General features: G+C 43.4%; 1 protein-coding gene and 1 long non-coding RNA gene across 3 annotated transcripts in view; one reads left to right on the top strand and one right to left on the bottom strand.

Annotated features, from left to right (window-relative positions):
• LOC135942248 (uncharacterized) overlaps positions 1 to 11336 on the top strand; it is a 93031-nt gene extending 81695 nt beyond the window's left edge. Inside the window, exons 7-8 of the mRNA XM_065488268.1 lie at positions 8286 to 8364; positions 8426 to 11336. Of these exons, the coding sequence (XP_065344340.1) occupies positions 8286 to 8364; positions 8426 to 11238 (2892 nt within the window). The 3' untranslated portion in view covers positions 11239 to 11336. The remainder of the gene's footprint in view (positions 1 to 8285; positions 8365 to 8425) is intronic.
• Positions 409 to 2179, bottom strand: LOC135942251 (uncharacterized). 2 transcript variants are annotated; one of them, XR_010575065.1, is made up of 4 exons: positions 1885 to 2179; positions 1625 to 1715; positions 1025 to 1328; positions 409 to 812 (listed from the first exon to the last, which is right to left on the bottom strand). It is a non-coding gene; the product is annotated as an uncharacterized LOC135942251 (long non-coding RNA). The 2 variants fall into 2 exon arrangements; XR_010575064.1 differs by having other exon boundaries at positions 1625 to 2179.
• Positions 11337 to 13129: the final 1793 nt, after the last annotated feature.

Below are 13129 nucleotides of genomic sequence, written 5' to 3'. Positions count from 1 at the left end.
GGATACAAAATGCTCAATTTTTAGCAGCTCTTAGACGCTAGCGCTAGAGGCACGAGGAACAGTGAAAATCGGGCTTTTCGTACGCGGCCAGCATGAGACGGTAGGAGGCATCAAAAGGAAGATTTTCTGTACCTCCTTTTGTTCCCTGCTAACCTGATACGAACGAGCCATTTTCAACGCTATTTTAGCTCCTCTTTCCTTTCTAAATACGGGCTCTTCAGTATTAGGACAGCAGGCTACAGTAGGAGGTCTCTTTATCGCGAATTCTATGCCACCTGTTGCCAGAGCCAAATACTATGCTAGGCTTAGTAAATAAAGCGATTTTCTTACTCTGGTCGATCAGCTGTTTTGCTCAATATATCCTGGAAACGATTGTAGGTAAAAAGAAATGATTAATGTCAGCTTTTAATGAATTTTATTAGCAAAGAAACGAAATTATTACAGGGTTTTTAACTGAATACAGCGACCGCTTGATGGCACGCAGGATTCTCAGCATTCAGCGCAAGTTTTCGGCGCCACGTTCACAGCGTTGCGGAAACGGCGGCGTCGAGTCTCTTCAACAACTGTCGCTGGGCGGCGCCTCTACGCTCGAATCTCGGAGGCACAGGTTCTTGGCCCGTGCCGCCAGGTTGTTCGCTCGAGCAGGCGTAGGGCAACCTTGACTTCAGGGCCATGTGGACGCCAAGTCGAGGCCATCACATCGGCGCCGCTGACGCCCAGTCCCCCAGCGGCGCCTTCTAGTCACAGAATCTGGTGCTCGGCCTGTGCAGCTCGTCCGCGTCGTCTCGACAGTCTCCGCCATGATGCTGCGACTGGGAAAAAATTAATACAACAAATTATTGGTCATTGCTGGAAAAACGCCGCATGTAAATTATGAATTAAAATGAATATATGGTGATGCCACCTCCAGGAGAAAATAAAATAGGTTGTATCGCCTTTTAGCACTGTAATTATTAATAAAAATTATCAAATAAACGTTTTTTGCTTTCGAATAAATCAAATTTGCCGAGTATTAATTACATACCAGCGCAGCTTGGCAAGGGTTGTTCCTGCGAGTGGACCTTCTCAAATTTGGGTCTGCCACAGAAATCGACGCATCCGGAGGTCGAGACTGTCCTTCTTGGGCCAACTACTTGACGGTGCGGCCGCTGATGCCACCACTAGGCTCCAGCTGACCACATTTCCCGAGGAAAAGCCAAACCTTGGCGTCGGCAACTGCGCTGACGATGCGCGGTCGTCGATGCAGCCAACCTCGCCAGAGCGCAGAAGATTTAGAAGCTTGTCCGTATCCAGCTCGTCGAGCCGCAGCTGTTGTTTCGCAACAGGTCCTAAGCAAAAACATATTATCAGATTATCAATCCGCCTCCAATAGTGAAAAAAGCAATCAGAAATAACGGGGAAAACGAAACAATGACTCTTTAAAAATGAATAAAAATATTTGGCAGCCGATTCGGGCCCTCACTCAGGTCTGTGACGCATTATTTAACCTAACAGAAAATCCTGAATGACAGACCTATTGCTATCCGAGCAAAAGCCAGAGCCATAAAGATAATAAATAAGGAAAATTCACAACCTAAGTATAAATCTAATGACAATAAGAAGGTTTTGTGTACGAGCCACTCACCAAATTAGACGAGTTGAAGGAATCGTGCGCGCGGAATGCAGGGAATGCTGCAAGTCGGCGTCGGCACTCGCTTCTACAAAGCAGTCACATTCTGGAAAGCAGACAAACAATTCACGTAAATTTAGGCAAACCGGCAAAGAGCAAAGAACAATTCTTGAATGAGCTGAGAAGCAGCTTTGTTTGGCGTGCTCGCTGCTGCCGAACGACGGCTCCGAGCCAGACCAGCTGTGCTCGCTGTCTCGACTTGAACCACGACAAACCCCTTTAAGAAATCCCTCCGCGGCCGCGCCTCCAGGGCTCGCCGCGAGGAGCGAATTCTTCTTTGTTCTATTTTTGGCCAGGGCTGTTTGGGCTTGCGTTGCTCCTCGTCGTCGGCCTGCGGTTTTTCGGACTTTGGCTTGCCGCCGCGGCCCTTAGCCTTGGGCTTGGTCTCGCCCGAGCCGGCGGTGCGTTTCCATCTACGTGCCACGCCTCCTTCTGGCCGCCGGGGGTTCTGCTTGCAAGCGTTTAATTTTCTCCCGTCAATCGACTTTCCTAAGCTTTTTAGCTCAAAGCACTTTTAGGGAGAAAAACTGAGTTTTTTTAGCTCCAATTGGAGTTTGTCCAAATTTACCTTTAGGCTGCTTGCTCTGGGCGCTCTCCAGAAGACTCCTTTTTCCAAAGAATTCCTTTTTCAAATTTCGAGACTGCGTCAGAGCTTAAAATTGCTCTCCATTCCAGCAGGTGACGGGCCGAGATGCCTGTACAGAATTTGAGTCCTGCCAACATACAACACAAATATAGTGATTAATTAAGCAAATTTGATTAAAATGAATTTATGATGTACGAGTTTCACTGCGGAGGAAAAGCACGCGACAAGTTTTGACTGGGCAGCAGTGGCAACCATTCATGTAAAATTATATAATACAAGAGTCAAGTTTTTTACCGTCAACTCTTGGAAAATTATTGGTTTTTTCCAAATGAAATATTTGGCATGTCAGCCAGATTGCCGCAGACATTAGACTTCCGAGTGTTGGTCGCAACTTTTTAGCTCTTCTAATTCTAACACACACAAAAATTGTCGCTCTTATTAATTTTATATGCGCGGCCTTTTTATAACTAAATATTAAATTTGCCTCAAGAAATCAAACTCCAATTTTAATCCCAGGTCTCTGTCTTTATTTTATCTATCAAATGATATCGTTGATATTTATATAATTAATTAATTATAATTATCGGCTCACTCTCTCTCACATATATTTTTAAAAGTTCCACAATCTTAATGTTTTTCCGTGTTTGGGGTGGCATTTTGCTCAGCTCAACGCGGATGGCCGAAAGGCGAGAGGCGCCGGCAGCGGGCCACTTTGCGCTGCTGCTCATTTTTTGTCGCGACACGAGATAGAATTCGGCTGACATCTGGTGCCCGATCCAAACACCATCTCCGCGCTCTCTTTCGAGAGATAAAACGCCAACGCACCTACTCCATTCTTAACTGATAATTTTTATCACAGCTATAATGCTGTTCAAAAACTAAGACTTTTTTATCTGGTAGACATCACCGGCCAAGTAAGTGCGAATAGACAGCGATTTTTAAGTCAGAAAAATACGAAAACCATTTTAAAGGCTTGAATTCTGCATTTTTTGTATTTTTAGCAATTTTTGGAGTGGGCGATCGAGTTGGGTTTACCTCAGGGTAGGTTTACCCTGACGGAAGCTGCCGGGCCCTCGCGAGAGCTCGCCTTCCTTTCGCGCCTCTCTGATAGTTTATAATTTTTTTTATAAAAAAATGTGGCAAAAAGTTTTAGTGCTGCAGGCTTTTAATTATAACACGGTGCACGACGAGGCCGGGACGTTGAATATCCAAAATCGAGGTGAAAAAGCTCGGAAAATGTTTAGTTTGACGGACGCTGACGACGAAGAAATTGGTGATTTAGAAATTATATACCGGTTTAGAGAATAAAAATTGTACGTTGGAATTTGCATGGATGTGAATGTTTTTTTTTTATTTTCCATCGTCAAATGGTAGGGATAAAGATATAAGGTGAATTAAAGGGTTTCATCGGTCAGCCAAATAAACGAAAATTGTGGAAAATAATAATTGACTTTTTAATTAATTTTTATAACTGATTTACTTCTGCCCCAAAGTAAGTGTACGCAATAGAGATGTGCGACAGATTGCTGTAATCTAAGATTGACATTTTCGAGAGGAAGATTAACAAGATTGATGTCGTGTGCAACTCAAAAAGTGCATTCGCACCGCCAGATTGAGGTTCCTTTCTGGGAGCGAACTTTGCTCGTTTCAAGTGAGCTCGATTTTTATCTATCATTTTGTCGCCTATAAAAACGCACATCTTGTGCGTAGCGTGACTTTGTCGCTTCTCTCACCGACTACAACGCTCGCACCCGGTTAGTCTCTTGCCACGCCCGTCTCGTCTTGCCCTGATACTAATTGGCCGGTTAGTTTCTCTAAGGTCAAGAAAAAAGGCCCGCTTCGAGCCGGGCTACGGCGTCGTAGAGGTCAGTGACCTACCAGGTCAACTCGCGGTCACACCGAGGGCGGAAAACGAGCCACTCGACGGGAGCACCCACGTCAACGCGAATGCCTGAATGTAAGTACATTTTGCGTGAGTCAAGTCGCGCGCCAAATCAATATCCAATATTCTTCTCGGAAGTCGAAAAAAGCCAAAATCTAGATTTACAGCAATTTTGCTTTGCCAAAAATTGATTTTTAACCGGGTTTTTTGGTTTCGTTTCTCACACGCGCGTGTGTGAAATGCTGTCGGCCGCGGCATCAAAGAAAATGGTTTCAATTTTGTGAAAATTCGACTGTTGGTACAATCGTCGACCACGACCCCTCATTCGACAGGTCTCGGCGAGGGCGTCGACCTGGGTTGCCCGAACAACCTTTCTCAGGGTACCTCGACCTGAGATCCTTGCCCAAGTAGAATTTTAATGCTTAATCCCAGAGCACACGTGACATTCCTCGGCGGCGATTTTTCACCCTCGCCACTGACCTTCCTCAGGTCCCGCCCCCTGAGACCTGTTTTTACGCTTCTTTTCGGTGCCTTCCTGGTCATTATTAGTGCTCATCTAACGTGAATTTCACACTCGCGAAGCTGTGCCAGCGTGCACACGAGCTTACCGCCGGATTTAAATATTTTTTTTAAATTCGATTGTTTGTCGTATCGTCGACCACATACGACCCTTCATTCGACGCGTCTCGGGAAGGGCTTTCACCTGACCTGCCCGACCGACCTTTTTTCAGCTTACCCTGACCTGAAACCCTTTCCCAGGCCGAATATTAATGCTTTTCGCGAATTATGGCAAAGTTGACTACACACGGCGGCGATTTTTCAACCTCGCCTGTCCCCGGCCTTCCTCAGGTCGCGCCACCTGACGACTCTTTGTGCGGTTCTGCTTGTTCCTTTGCTTCTTTTGAGTTTCTCAATGCAGAATTTGCACTCGCGCTGTAACGCGCGCCGCCAACACTCTTATCTAATTTTCGCTGTGCGGCGCAGCAAGGAGCTTCACCAACTCTTTGCAGCTTTCGCAATTTATTCAGAACTTTATTATTGTACGTAAATTCACGCAACGATAATTTTTAAAAGCAATTTACCCATCGCCTGAAACTCGGTTTTTATTGTCCAATAATTTTACGGGGCGAGGGATTATCAGTCGCGACCACTTCCTAAAAAGTTTTCGCACTGCCCCGCCGCCCGCCCCACAATGGCGACCTTTTTCAGGGTGGTTCACCCTGAGATCGGTCCCCGAGGGGGATTTTGCTGAATAGCAAGAGGCCACTTTGCGGCTGTTTGTTTTTTCGTGAATCAAAGCCGACGAGAGGCAATGACTGGTGCACAATCCAAACGCATTATCTTCTCGTTATCGCTTTCGCTCGCTCGCTCGCACCGAAAAACATGTCAAGTCCGTTCTAACCAATCCCCGCGGCAGCACACGTGCTCCAAAGCTCTTTGCACCGTGTTTTTCCCCGGAGTAAAGGCAGGAGCTCTCCACTCCACACTCACAGCGGCCCTCGCTTTTACTTGTCTCCCTCCCCTATCTCTTTATCTCTCTTAGGCGAGGGCGGCAAAAACCCTAAGAGATGCAGAATTTTCGGACGAGTCTAAATAGCTTTGGTTTTTCACCGTGGAACCCAAAGGAGACGAGTTATTAATTTTTAAAATCGAAAAAACGCGGTTTGATCTATTAATTATCGGTTTGTTCTCACCGAGACTAAGCTTTAACTGTGTGCGCCCGTATAGGGTCGGACAGGTGTCCCATTTTTCAACCTGAGTACCTTCCGTCAGGGCTAACTCCAGCTCTGGGCAATAATGAATCAAAATGGCTCGAGATTCAACGCGGAATATATCTCTGGTGTCATTTGAAGACCAAATTCGAGTCGATTAGAACAAAATCCGAGGACTAGACAGTTGAAAAACGTGATTTTTTTCCTTTTCTCATAAGGATAACATGGTAAGTAATAATTTTGGGATTTGTTTGAATTATTATTTTAAATCAGCCACGACTACTTGCCTATCCTCTTCTAATCGACAAAAAATGATTGCGATAGGAAACAGAATTTGACAATTTTACGGCACTCAGGCGAATTAAGGCGAGCACCTGCCACCTTCACGCGTCGCGTCTCCTGGAGGCGTACGCTGCGGCCGTTCAGGGGCTGTGCTCACGCAGCGGGGCGCAAGGCCTGCAATTTGACTATCCTGTTAGATCTCGCAATAGAATTTAGATTTTAAAATGTTTGATAATTACTGTAGCAATCAACGTTCTGAAACTTCTAACAAATTAATTAACTACATGATTTCATATTTGCAATTTAATTAACGTTTATAATTCACTTCACATAGCAAACGAGGAACGTGAGCGAAGATCGAACTATTGAGATGGAGGAAATTTTAAAGCGAGGTAATTTATTGAGGCTCGCAACATAAATTAACTAGTTTCCTCTAAAATTACGGCAAAACCACTGATTTTACAGGTGAGGCTAAAGGTCGTCCAAAAGGTCCAGCGAATCTGGGTTTCTTTCAGTCCAAATCAGGAAAACAAAACGCAGACAAGTAAATTTTCTTAAACGCCATTTCGCTTTAATTTCATGTTCTTTCCAGCGTGTTCGTTCTTGCCGTCCATTACGATTTCAAAGATCAATGTAAAAAATTTCGAAACTGTGACGCGCCAGACGTGGAAAACCTGGAAGCGACCTTTGGAAAGAACCGGAATTGTAATTTCCGCAGCCTTTATAGACCGACACGGGAAATTTTGCTCCATCTTCTTGGCAACCAGGAAAAGCTATTGCGATTTTTCTCCTCAAAAGGTGTGCAATAATTAAATTCATATTTCGTCACATCCGGTTTTCATAATTTCCATTGTCCTTTAGACATTCCGTCGGTTTTCGTGCTCTTTTTCCTCTCTCACGGAAACGAAAATGGAGTCATCTACACTGATCACTGGAGCGAACAACAGAAAGATTTTATTTCCTTCACGACAGAAGACGTTTTCAACTCCCTGAAAAAACTGGATGGATTCGAGAAAAGCTCGAAGATTGTCAACTTTGGCGTAAGTTTTCGGCTAGCATTGCTAAAAATGCAAAAAATCAAAGTAAAAATTGAACAGCCGTGTAGGGGAGAACTAGATGACGCAAAATTCGACCGAAAAAAGGATTACAAGGACTACGAAAACAAAAACTCTTGCAGAATCACGTCGGCTCCTGAAATGCCCAACACAGTCATCGTTTATTCAACAGTCGAGAGTAAAATTTCACGGAAATCACTAAATAAATAGCATTTATATGATATTGTCTTTCAGCAACCATGGCTAACACAAGTGAACGCGGTTCCTGGTTTGTGACCATCCTGTGCGATGTTTTGAGCCAAATCAGCGAGGACAAGCCTTTGTTGTTATTCCTCACGTCAGTCCAGCACAAAATGCACAAAGCGTCGCTCGCAATGATGGACTTGGCAACAAACCTTCCTCTTGGACAGACGTTAGAGATCAAAATGTTCCCTTTAGAAGGCAATTTTTCCTTCTCAAGGTGATTTGATTCCCTTCCAATTATTAATTAATAAACGTTTTGGTTTCCAGGTCAATGCTGACTGCTGCAACATCTGTTTCAAGAACTGATTCGCGCATGGAAAAAGCAGCAACAATCACGTCAACGTCTGAATTTTTCTCTTGGAAGTCGGATGAAGGACAAAACATCAGAGGACGGCGAGCCTTCATCTTTTATGAACAGCAAACAAGAGAAGTTGAAGAAACGGAAAAAGCTCTGCGGCAAAACTTGGATTTTGATACAAGACTTTGGAAGTGGAAAAAAGAATCTTTGGACGTTTATTTCAATCAAGGTATAGTATTACAAGAACCAAAAAAGATGCACACTTGTAAACGTTTGACTTCGTAGTTCGCGAGATGGAGCATGACGTCGGCTGCGTTTTGACTTGCATTTTCGGCCAAGTGAGCGAAAAAGAAAGGACAAAAGAAGTTTGTGTGATAGTGGACGGAAAAGAAAACACAATAACGGACATTGTTCACGGATTTATCGGCCCGAAAAATGACAAACTGATCGGAAAACCGAAAATCTTTTTCATCGTTGATCAAAAGACGATGCAATACGATTCTGTGAGCTCCATTGTTCTCTTTTGTTCAATATTTTTTATTCTTGGTTTGATTTTAGCACAATTCATCAAAGAGCAAATTTGAGGTGTCCTCAACGAACCACAGCGGCTGGCTTGTCATGATTTTGAAAGACAAAGGTAGCGCCCAATTCGTTCATTTTTTAACTTAAAGGTTAATCCAACACGGTTTATTTCGCAGACTTGCTGGACCAATTGATCGGAATCTTCAAAGGAGATGAGCTGAAAAAAGGGAAAAGTTTGCAAGAACTTTTAGTGCCCCTTCTTACAACTGGTACTAAAAAAGAATTGACTCTGCTTAACTCGACGCTTCAGTACTTACTTGATTTTCCCGACTGGCCGAGGACTTTCGTGAAACCAGACTTCAAGCTGGGAGGCAACAGGAAAAAGATTTGCTTCGAGGATCTGATCAAAGAGGCGAAAGCGTTGCGAGAAAACCAGGTTTGGCTGTTGAGTTCGGTCGCCGGCGCCGGAAAATCGACCGTACTCAAAGAAATCGCTTTTCAACTCGGAAAATCAAATCAAGATGCGAAAATTTTTAATATCTCGTTGACGAAAAACTTAATTTACATTTTGAGCATTTCTCGAGTGGACGTAGTCGAATTTCTAGTGAAAACCACGGGGAATTCCTCTGAAGACATAACAAATTGGATTGCACAAAAAAGAGTCATCGTTTTCCTGGACGGTTTCGACGAAGTTTGTCCGCACAGCAGGGAAAAAATTCTCAAATTAGTGAGTGCCCTGAAGCAAAGAAGAGTTCCACTTTGCGTAGCAACGAGACCGCACGAAGCGAAAGTGATCGAGAAAACGGTGAAAAACGTTACACTTGTTGAAATAGAGCCACTGAATGAAGTAAAGCAAATCGAGTTTCTGAAGTCCGTGACCGACAAGAACGAGGAAGAAATCAATAGAGTGCTTCACGCCGTCAAACAAATAGGCCATTCAAACTATAGATATAGAGATGAAAATGAGGACACGATTCTGGTCAACCCCCTGCACCTGTTGTTAGTTGCTCAGAGCAGCGGCGAGGGAAATTTATTCCAAATTTACGCTACGGTTGTGAGGAAGAAGGTACAACTGTGTTTGGAAAGGGAAAATGACGACAAAGAAGTAGCAGGCTGGAAGATTGAAATCGCCCTGAACCTTCTACGGTCGATCGCGTTTCGCTATATGAATAACGAGCCGCTTGTCGGACCTGGGGTGACGAAAGAGGACTTGGCGAAGATGAACGACTATGGAGTCGCAACCGTGGAACAAGAAACGGTCACTTTCCTCCACGAGACATTTGCAGAATTCCTCGCCGCCCAACACTTTTTGAAAAACGTGGGAGAGTCAAGCAATTTTGATTTTGAATTTATTGGCAAACGGAACATGAAAGAGGTCAGCAAGTTTGTTGATCTTTTCTACTCGACTTTGGAAAAGGAGGAAGAGATCGAGTTCCACACGAAAATAATTGTTTCCTATTTAAATTCAACCAAATCGGGTCCATTTCTGATTCATGTTTGCAAGGAAAACCTCAAGCATATTTTTAAAGTGCTGAAGCCACACATTACTTTTTGTGACGAGCAAATGGAAAAATATTCCTTTTACCGGGATGATAGAGAACTTGGTTGTACAAAACACCGTTCTTCCATTTGCGTTAATTACGCTATTAAATTGCTGGTCAGTACGATAAGAAGCGAAGAAATCGCCACGGAGCTGTTGAAAATGAACGTCATCGATTCACGAACCTTGGAAGAATACATTAATGTAGTCCTCACAGAAATCGCCTGTTACAACGCAATCTCCGTGTTCAACCAGCTAAAAGAGACTTTCCCCAACTTCGTCGAGCTGCTCAGAAAATCAAGTTCCAACGCCGGCGCCGGTTGCATAGCGGTAATTAAAGATAACGATGAGATTCTCGAATTGTTCCTGGAAAACGGATTCGGAAAAGATACTTCAGAACATTTTATGTATGGAGAAACCCTTTACCGTGCTTGCAGAGACGGGAAACTTAAGTGCGTTAAAATTCTCCTCAAACACGGCGCCAAACAAGCCATTACGTATGAGAGAGGTCGCCGAACCATTTGTGACCCTTTGAACGTAGCTGTGGAATATGGCCACCTGGATATTGTCAAGCTTTTCGTGGAGGAAGAAATTAGCGGATTGGCCCGAGATGAGGTGACGTTTAAGGCAGATTTTAATCTGACAGTTGAGGAGGGTGTGCTGAAAAAACACGAGTGGCAGGACAATGACGATTTAAACGCTTTCCACTATGCGGTCTATTCCAGAAAAAAGGAAATAGCTGAGTACCTGCTCTCAAAGAGTCCAGCCTTGAAACACATCAGGACAGGAGAGGGGAAGAGTCCTTTGCAGCTGGCTGTGGACCGTAGATTCGGAGAATTCGTGCTCTGGCTGGCGAGAGAAATCGGCGATGACCTGAGTTCTTTCATTCCAAGAGGCGAGACACAAAGTTGGACCGAACACGATCACTTCATCTACGATCACTTTCTGCTGCTGCGAGGCGACCTGACGAAAAAGAAAGAGCGAGGCAAAACCCTCCTCCACATCGCCGCCCAGCACGGACATTTGCAACTCGTCCGCGAGTTCATCGCGAAAGGCGCCGACGTGGCTGCCAAAGACGCCAGAGGATGGAACGCCTTGCACTTCGCCTGCACCTTCACCGATTTCATTAACTGGCACGACAATTCAGAAGTGGTCAAACTCCTGCACTTAACTAACCCTCAACTGGTGAAGGAAACGACAAATAAAGGAGAAACTGCACTGCACATTTTGGTGAACAACAACTTCGAACGCTTATCTTCCTACAGTTATAGATATTCAGGCAGAAAACCTTTCCGTTTCCTTGTGTATGAAGCAGGGGTGGACTTGGAAGCCAGGGACAGCAAAGGCCGCACGGCAGAGGACGTGGCCAATGATAAAGACCGTGATTATTGGGAACATTTAAGTGAAGAAGATGAAGATAATTCAGGCAGAATTTATGGGGTTTGGTAAGAGAAAATTGGATCCAGTAGCTCTGAATGAGTTAATCAAAGGAAATATCATATATTATCACGGAAAAAATAATAAATTCATTTATTTCATAAAAAGTTTGTTTTCAGGTTTTTTATTCTGGCGTTTCCCTATATCCGTTATTTCCAATTTTATTTTAAGTCAGTGATTTAATCAAATGGCGCTGTTTTTTCTTAAAATTGAAAATAAAAATAAAATATAGCATTGCTGGCCACAAGAATGCAATCAAACTTATGATCATTTAATGCTTGCGAGAATTTTCAATTTCCCTATTTCGGGCCTCTTGCCGGAATACTTTCAAAAGGTTTAAAACTAAACCTCCGCGCCAATGTGGTTTCGAAGCAGACGGAAAAATATGAATTTCCAGGGCACGTGCGTGCGACCAGAAAGTGCAGTTTTGCTGAAATTCGTGACTTTTTGCTTTGTGGTTCGGCTTGGCGTTCGAAATTGAGTGTTTTTTAGGACTGAGCAAGGACAACTGGATGGCGGGGCAGGTGGGCGTGGTGCCTCCCGAGGCCACGCCCCCTTTCCCTCGCCAATGCCTCCACCCGCGAATCGACAGAAACTGCAGCCACTAATTTGTCGTCGCAATTGCAGCACATTTTTCAACTTCTCTCTTCCACAACTTTATTTTAAATCTCCTTCGGCCTTCCTTGCTCAGGTCGAATGCCCTGAGCCCTGAGTTTCATATTTAGGCTGTTTTTATAAGAATTTTCACGATTTTGGCTCGTTGTACCACATTACAAAATAAAAAAGACGATTTTTCTGTACGATTTTAAATCTCTCGATGCTCCAAGCACATTTCGATCAAATTGAATAGCCCTATTGGAGGCCGATTGTAAGTAAAAAACAGAATATTTAAAATAGGTAAACACTCACCTGGAATTATGGCTCCGAAACGACGTCTCCGCGGCTGAAAACAAGAAATAACCTTATCAAAACACAATACTTTGCAACGCTTCACAGGCGCCGCAACCGCGAAAAGATGTAAAAATTAAATTAACTGTTGAAATCGACTAGGACTAATACTTGAATGTAATTAAAACCCATAAGATTTGTTTCATGTAATTTTACCGAATAATTGTACGAGAATTTATTTTATAAGCCTTCCTGTCATTGATAAATTAATTTTATAAATGAAAATATAATTGTACAAAAAAATGTGCGATTTTTTGTTCATTGTGCAAATTTAGAAATCCTTTTGCAGCGTTCAACTAGCTGGTCATTCGGTTTTCAAATTTCCATGAAAATCCCAGAGGAGGAAACATTTCTCCGTTTTTTGAGCTCGCAAAGAAGAGCGTGCGAGCCTTTTTGCTTTTTCCACTCTCACCGCACGAGAGAAAAGAATCTCTTTCTGGCCGCAATTTCATCCGCTTTTCTTTTGGCCTTCTCATTTCCTCGTAATTCTTAATTAATAATTGATAAATGAATAGCAACTTTGTTTCCAACTACTGATTGAAAATTGACAAAATGAATGGAAAAAGCCGAGCGAAAGAGGAATGTACAAAAAAATAATAAATTTGTTTAAGGAGGAAAGTGTAGCATTAAATTTTAATCTCGCTTCGAAAGGTCCAAGCGGACAGGAAGTGCCGTCAAGCTCATGTTCACCAACCCTCAAAAAATTTTAATTAAAAATCAGAAAGGCAATGCTCGCATGCAGGGGGTTGATAATTTCGATTTTAATCCCTGCGCGCAAGATTAAATTATTTATTTTACACTCTGTGAAGCATAAAAAAATATAAATTACTCAATCAGAACGTGTTGCCTTCACGATTATTTCAAATGAGAGTTTGGTATCCCCGTAAAATCATTATTTATTTAAAAATCGCAGCTGCTGGTTGGCCTGGTGGCGACATTTGGACCTCGCGGGCAC

This window comes from Cloeon dipterum, chromosome 4 (genome assembly GCF_949628265.1).
Source record: "Cloeon dipterum chromosome 4, ieCloDipt1.1, whole genome shotgun sequence".
Classification (NCBI taxonomy): Eukaryota; Metazoa; Arthropoda; class Insecta; order Ephemeroptera; family Baetidae; genus Cloeon; species Cloeon dipterum.
Note: the sequence above shows the minus strand (reverse complement) of the source record. Positions and strands in the feature narration are given on the sequence as shown.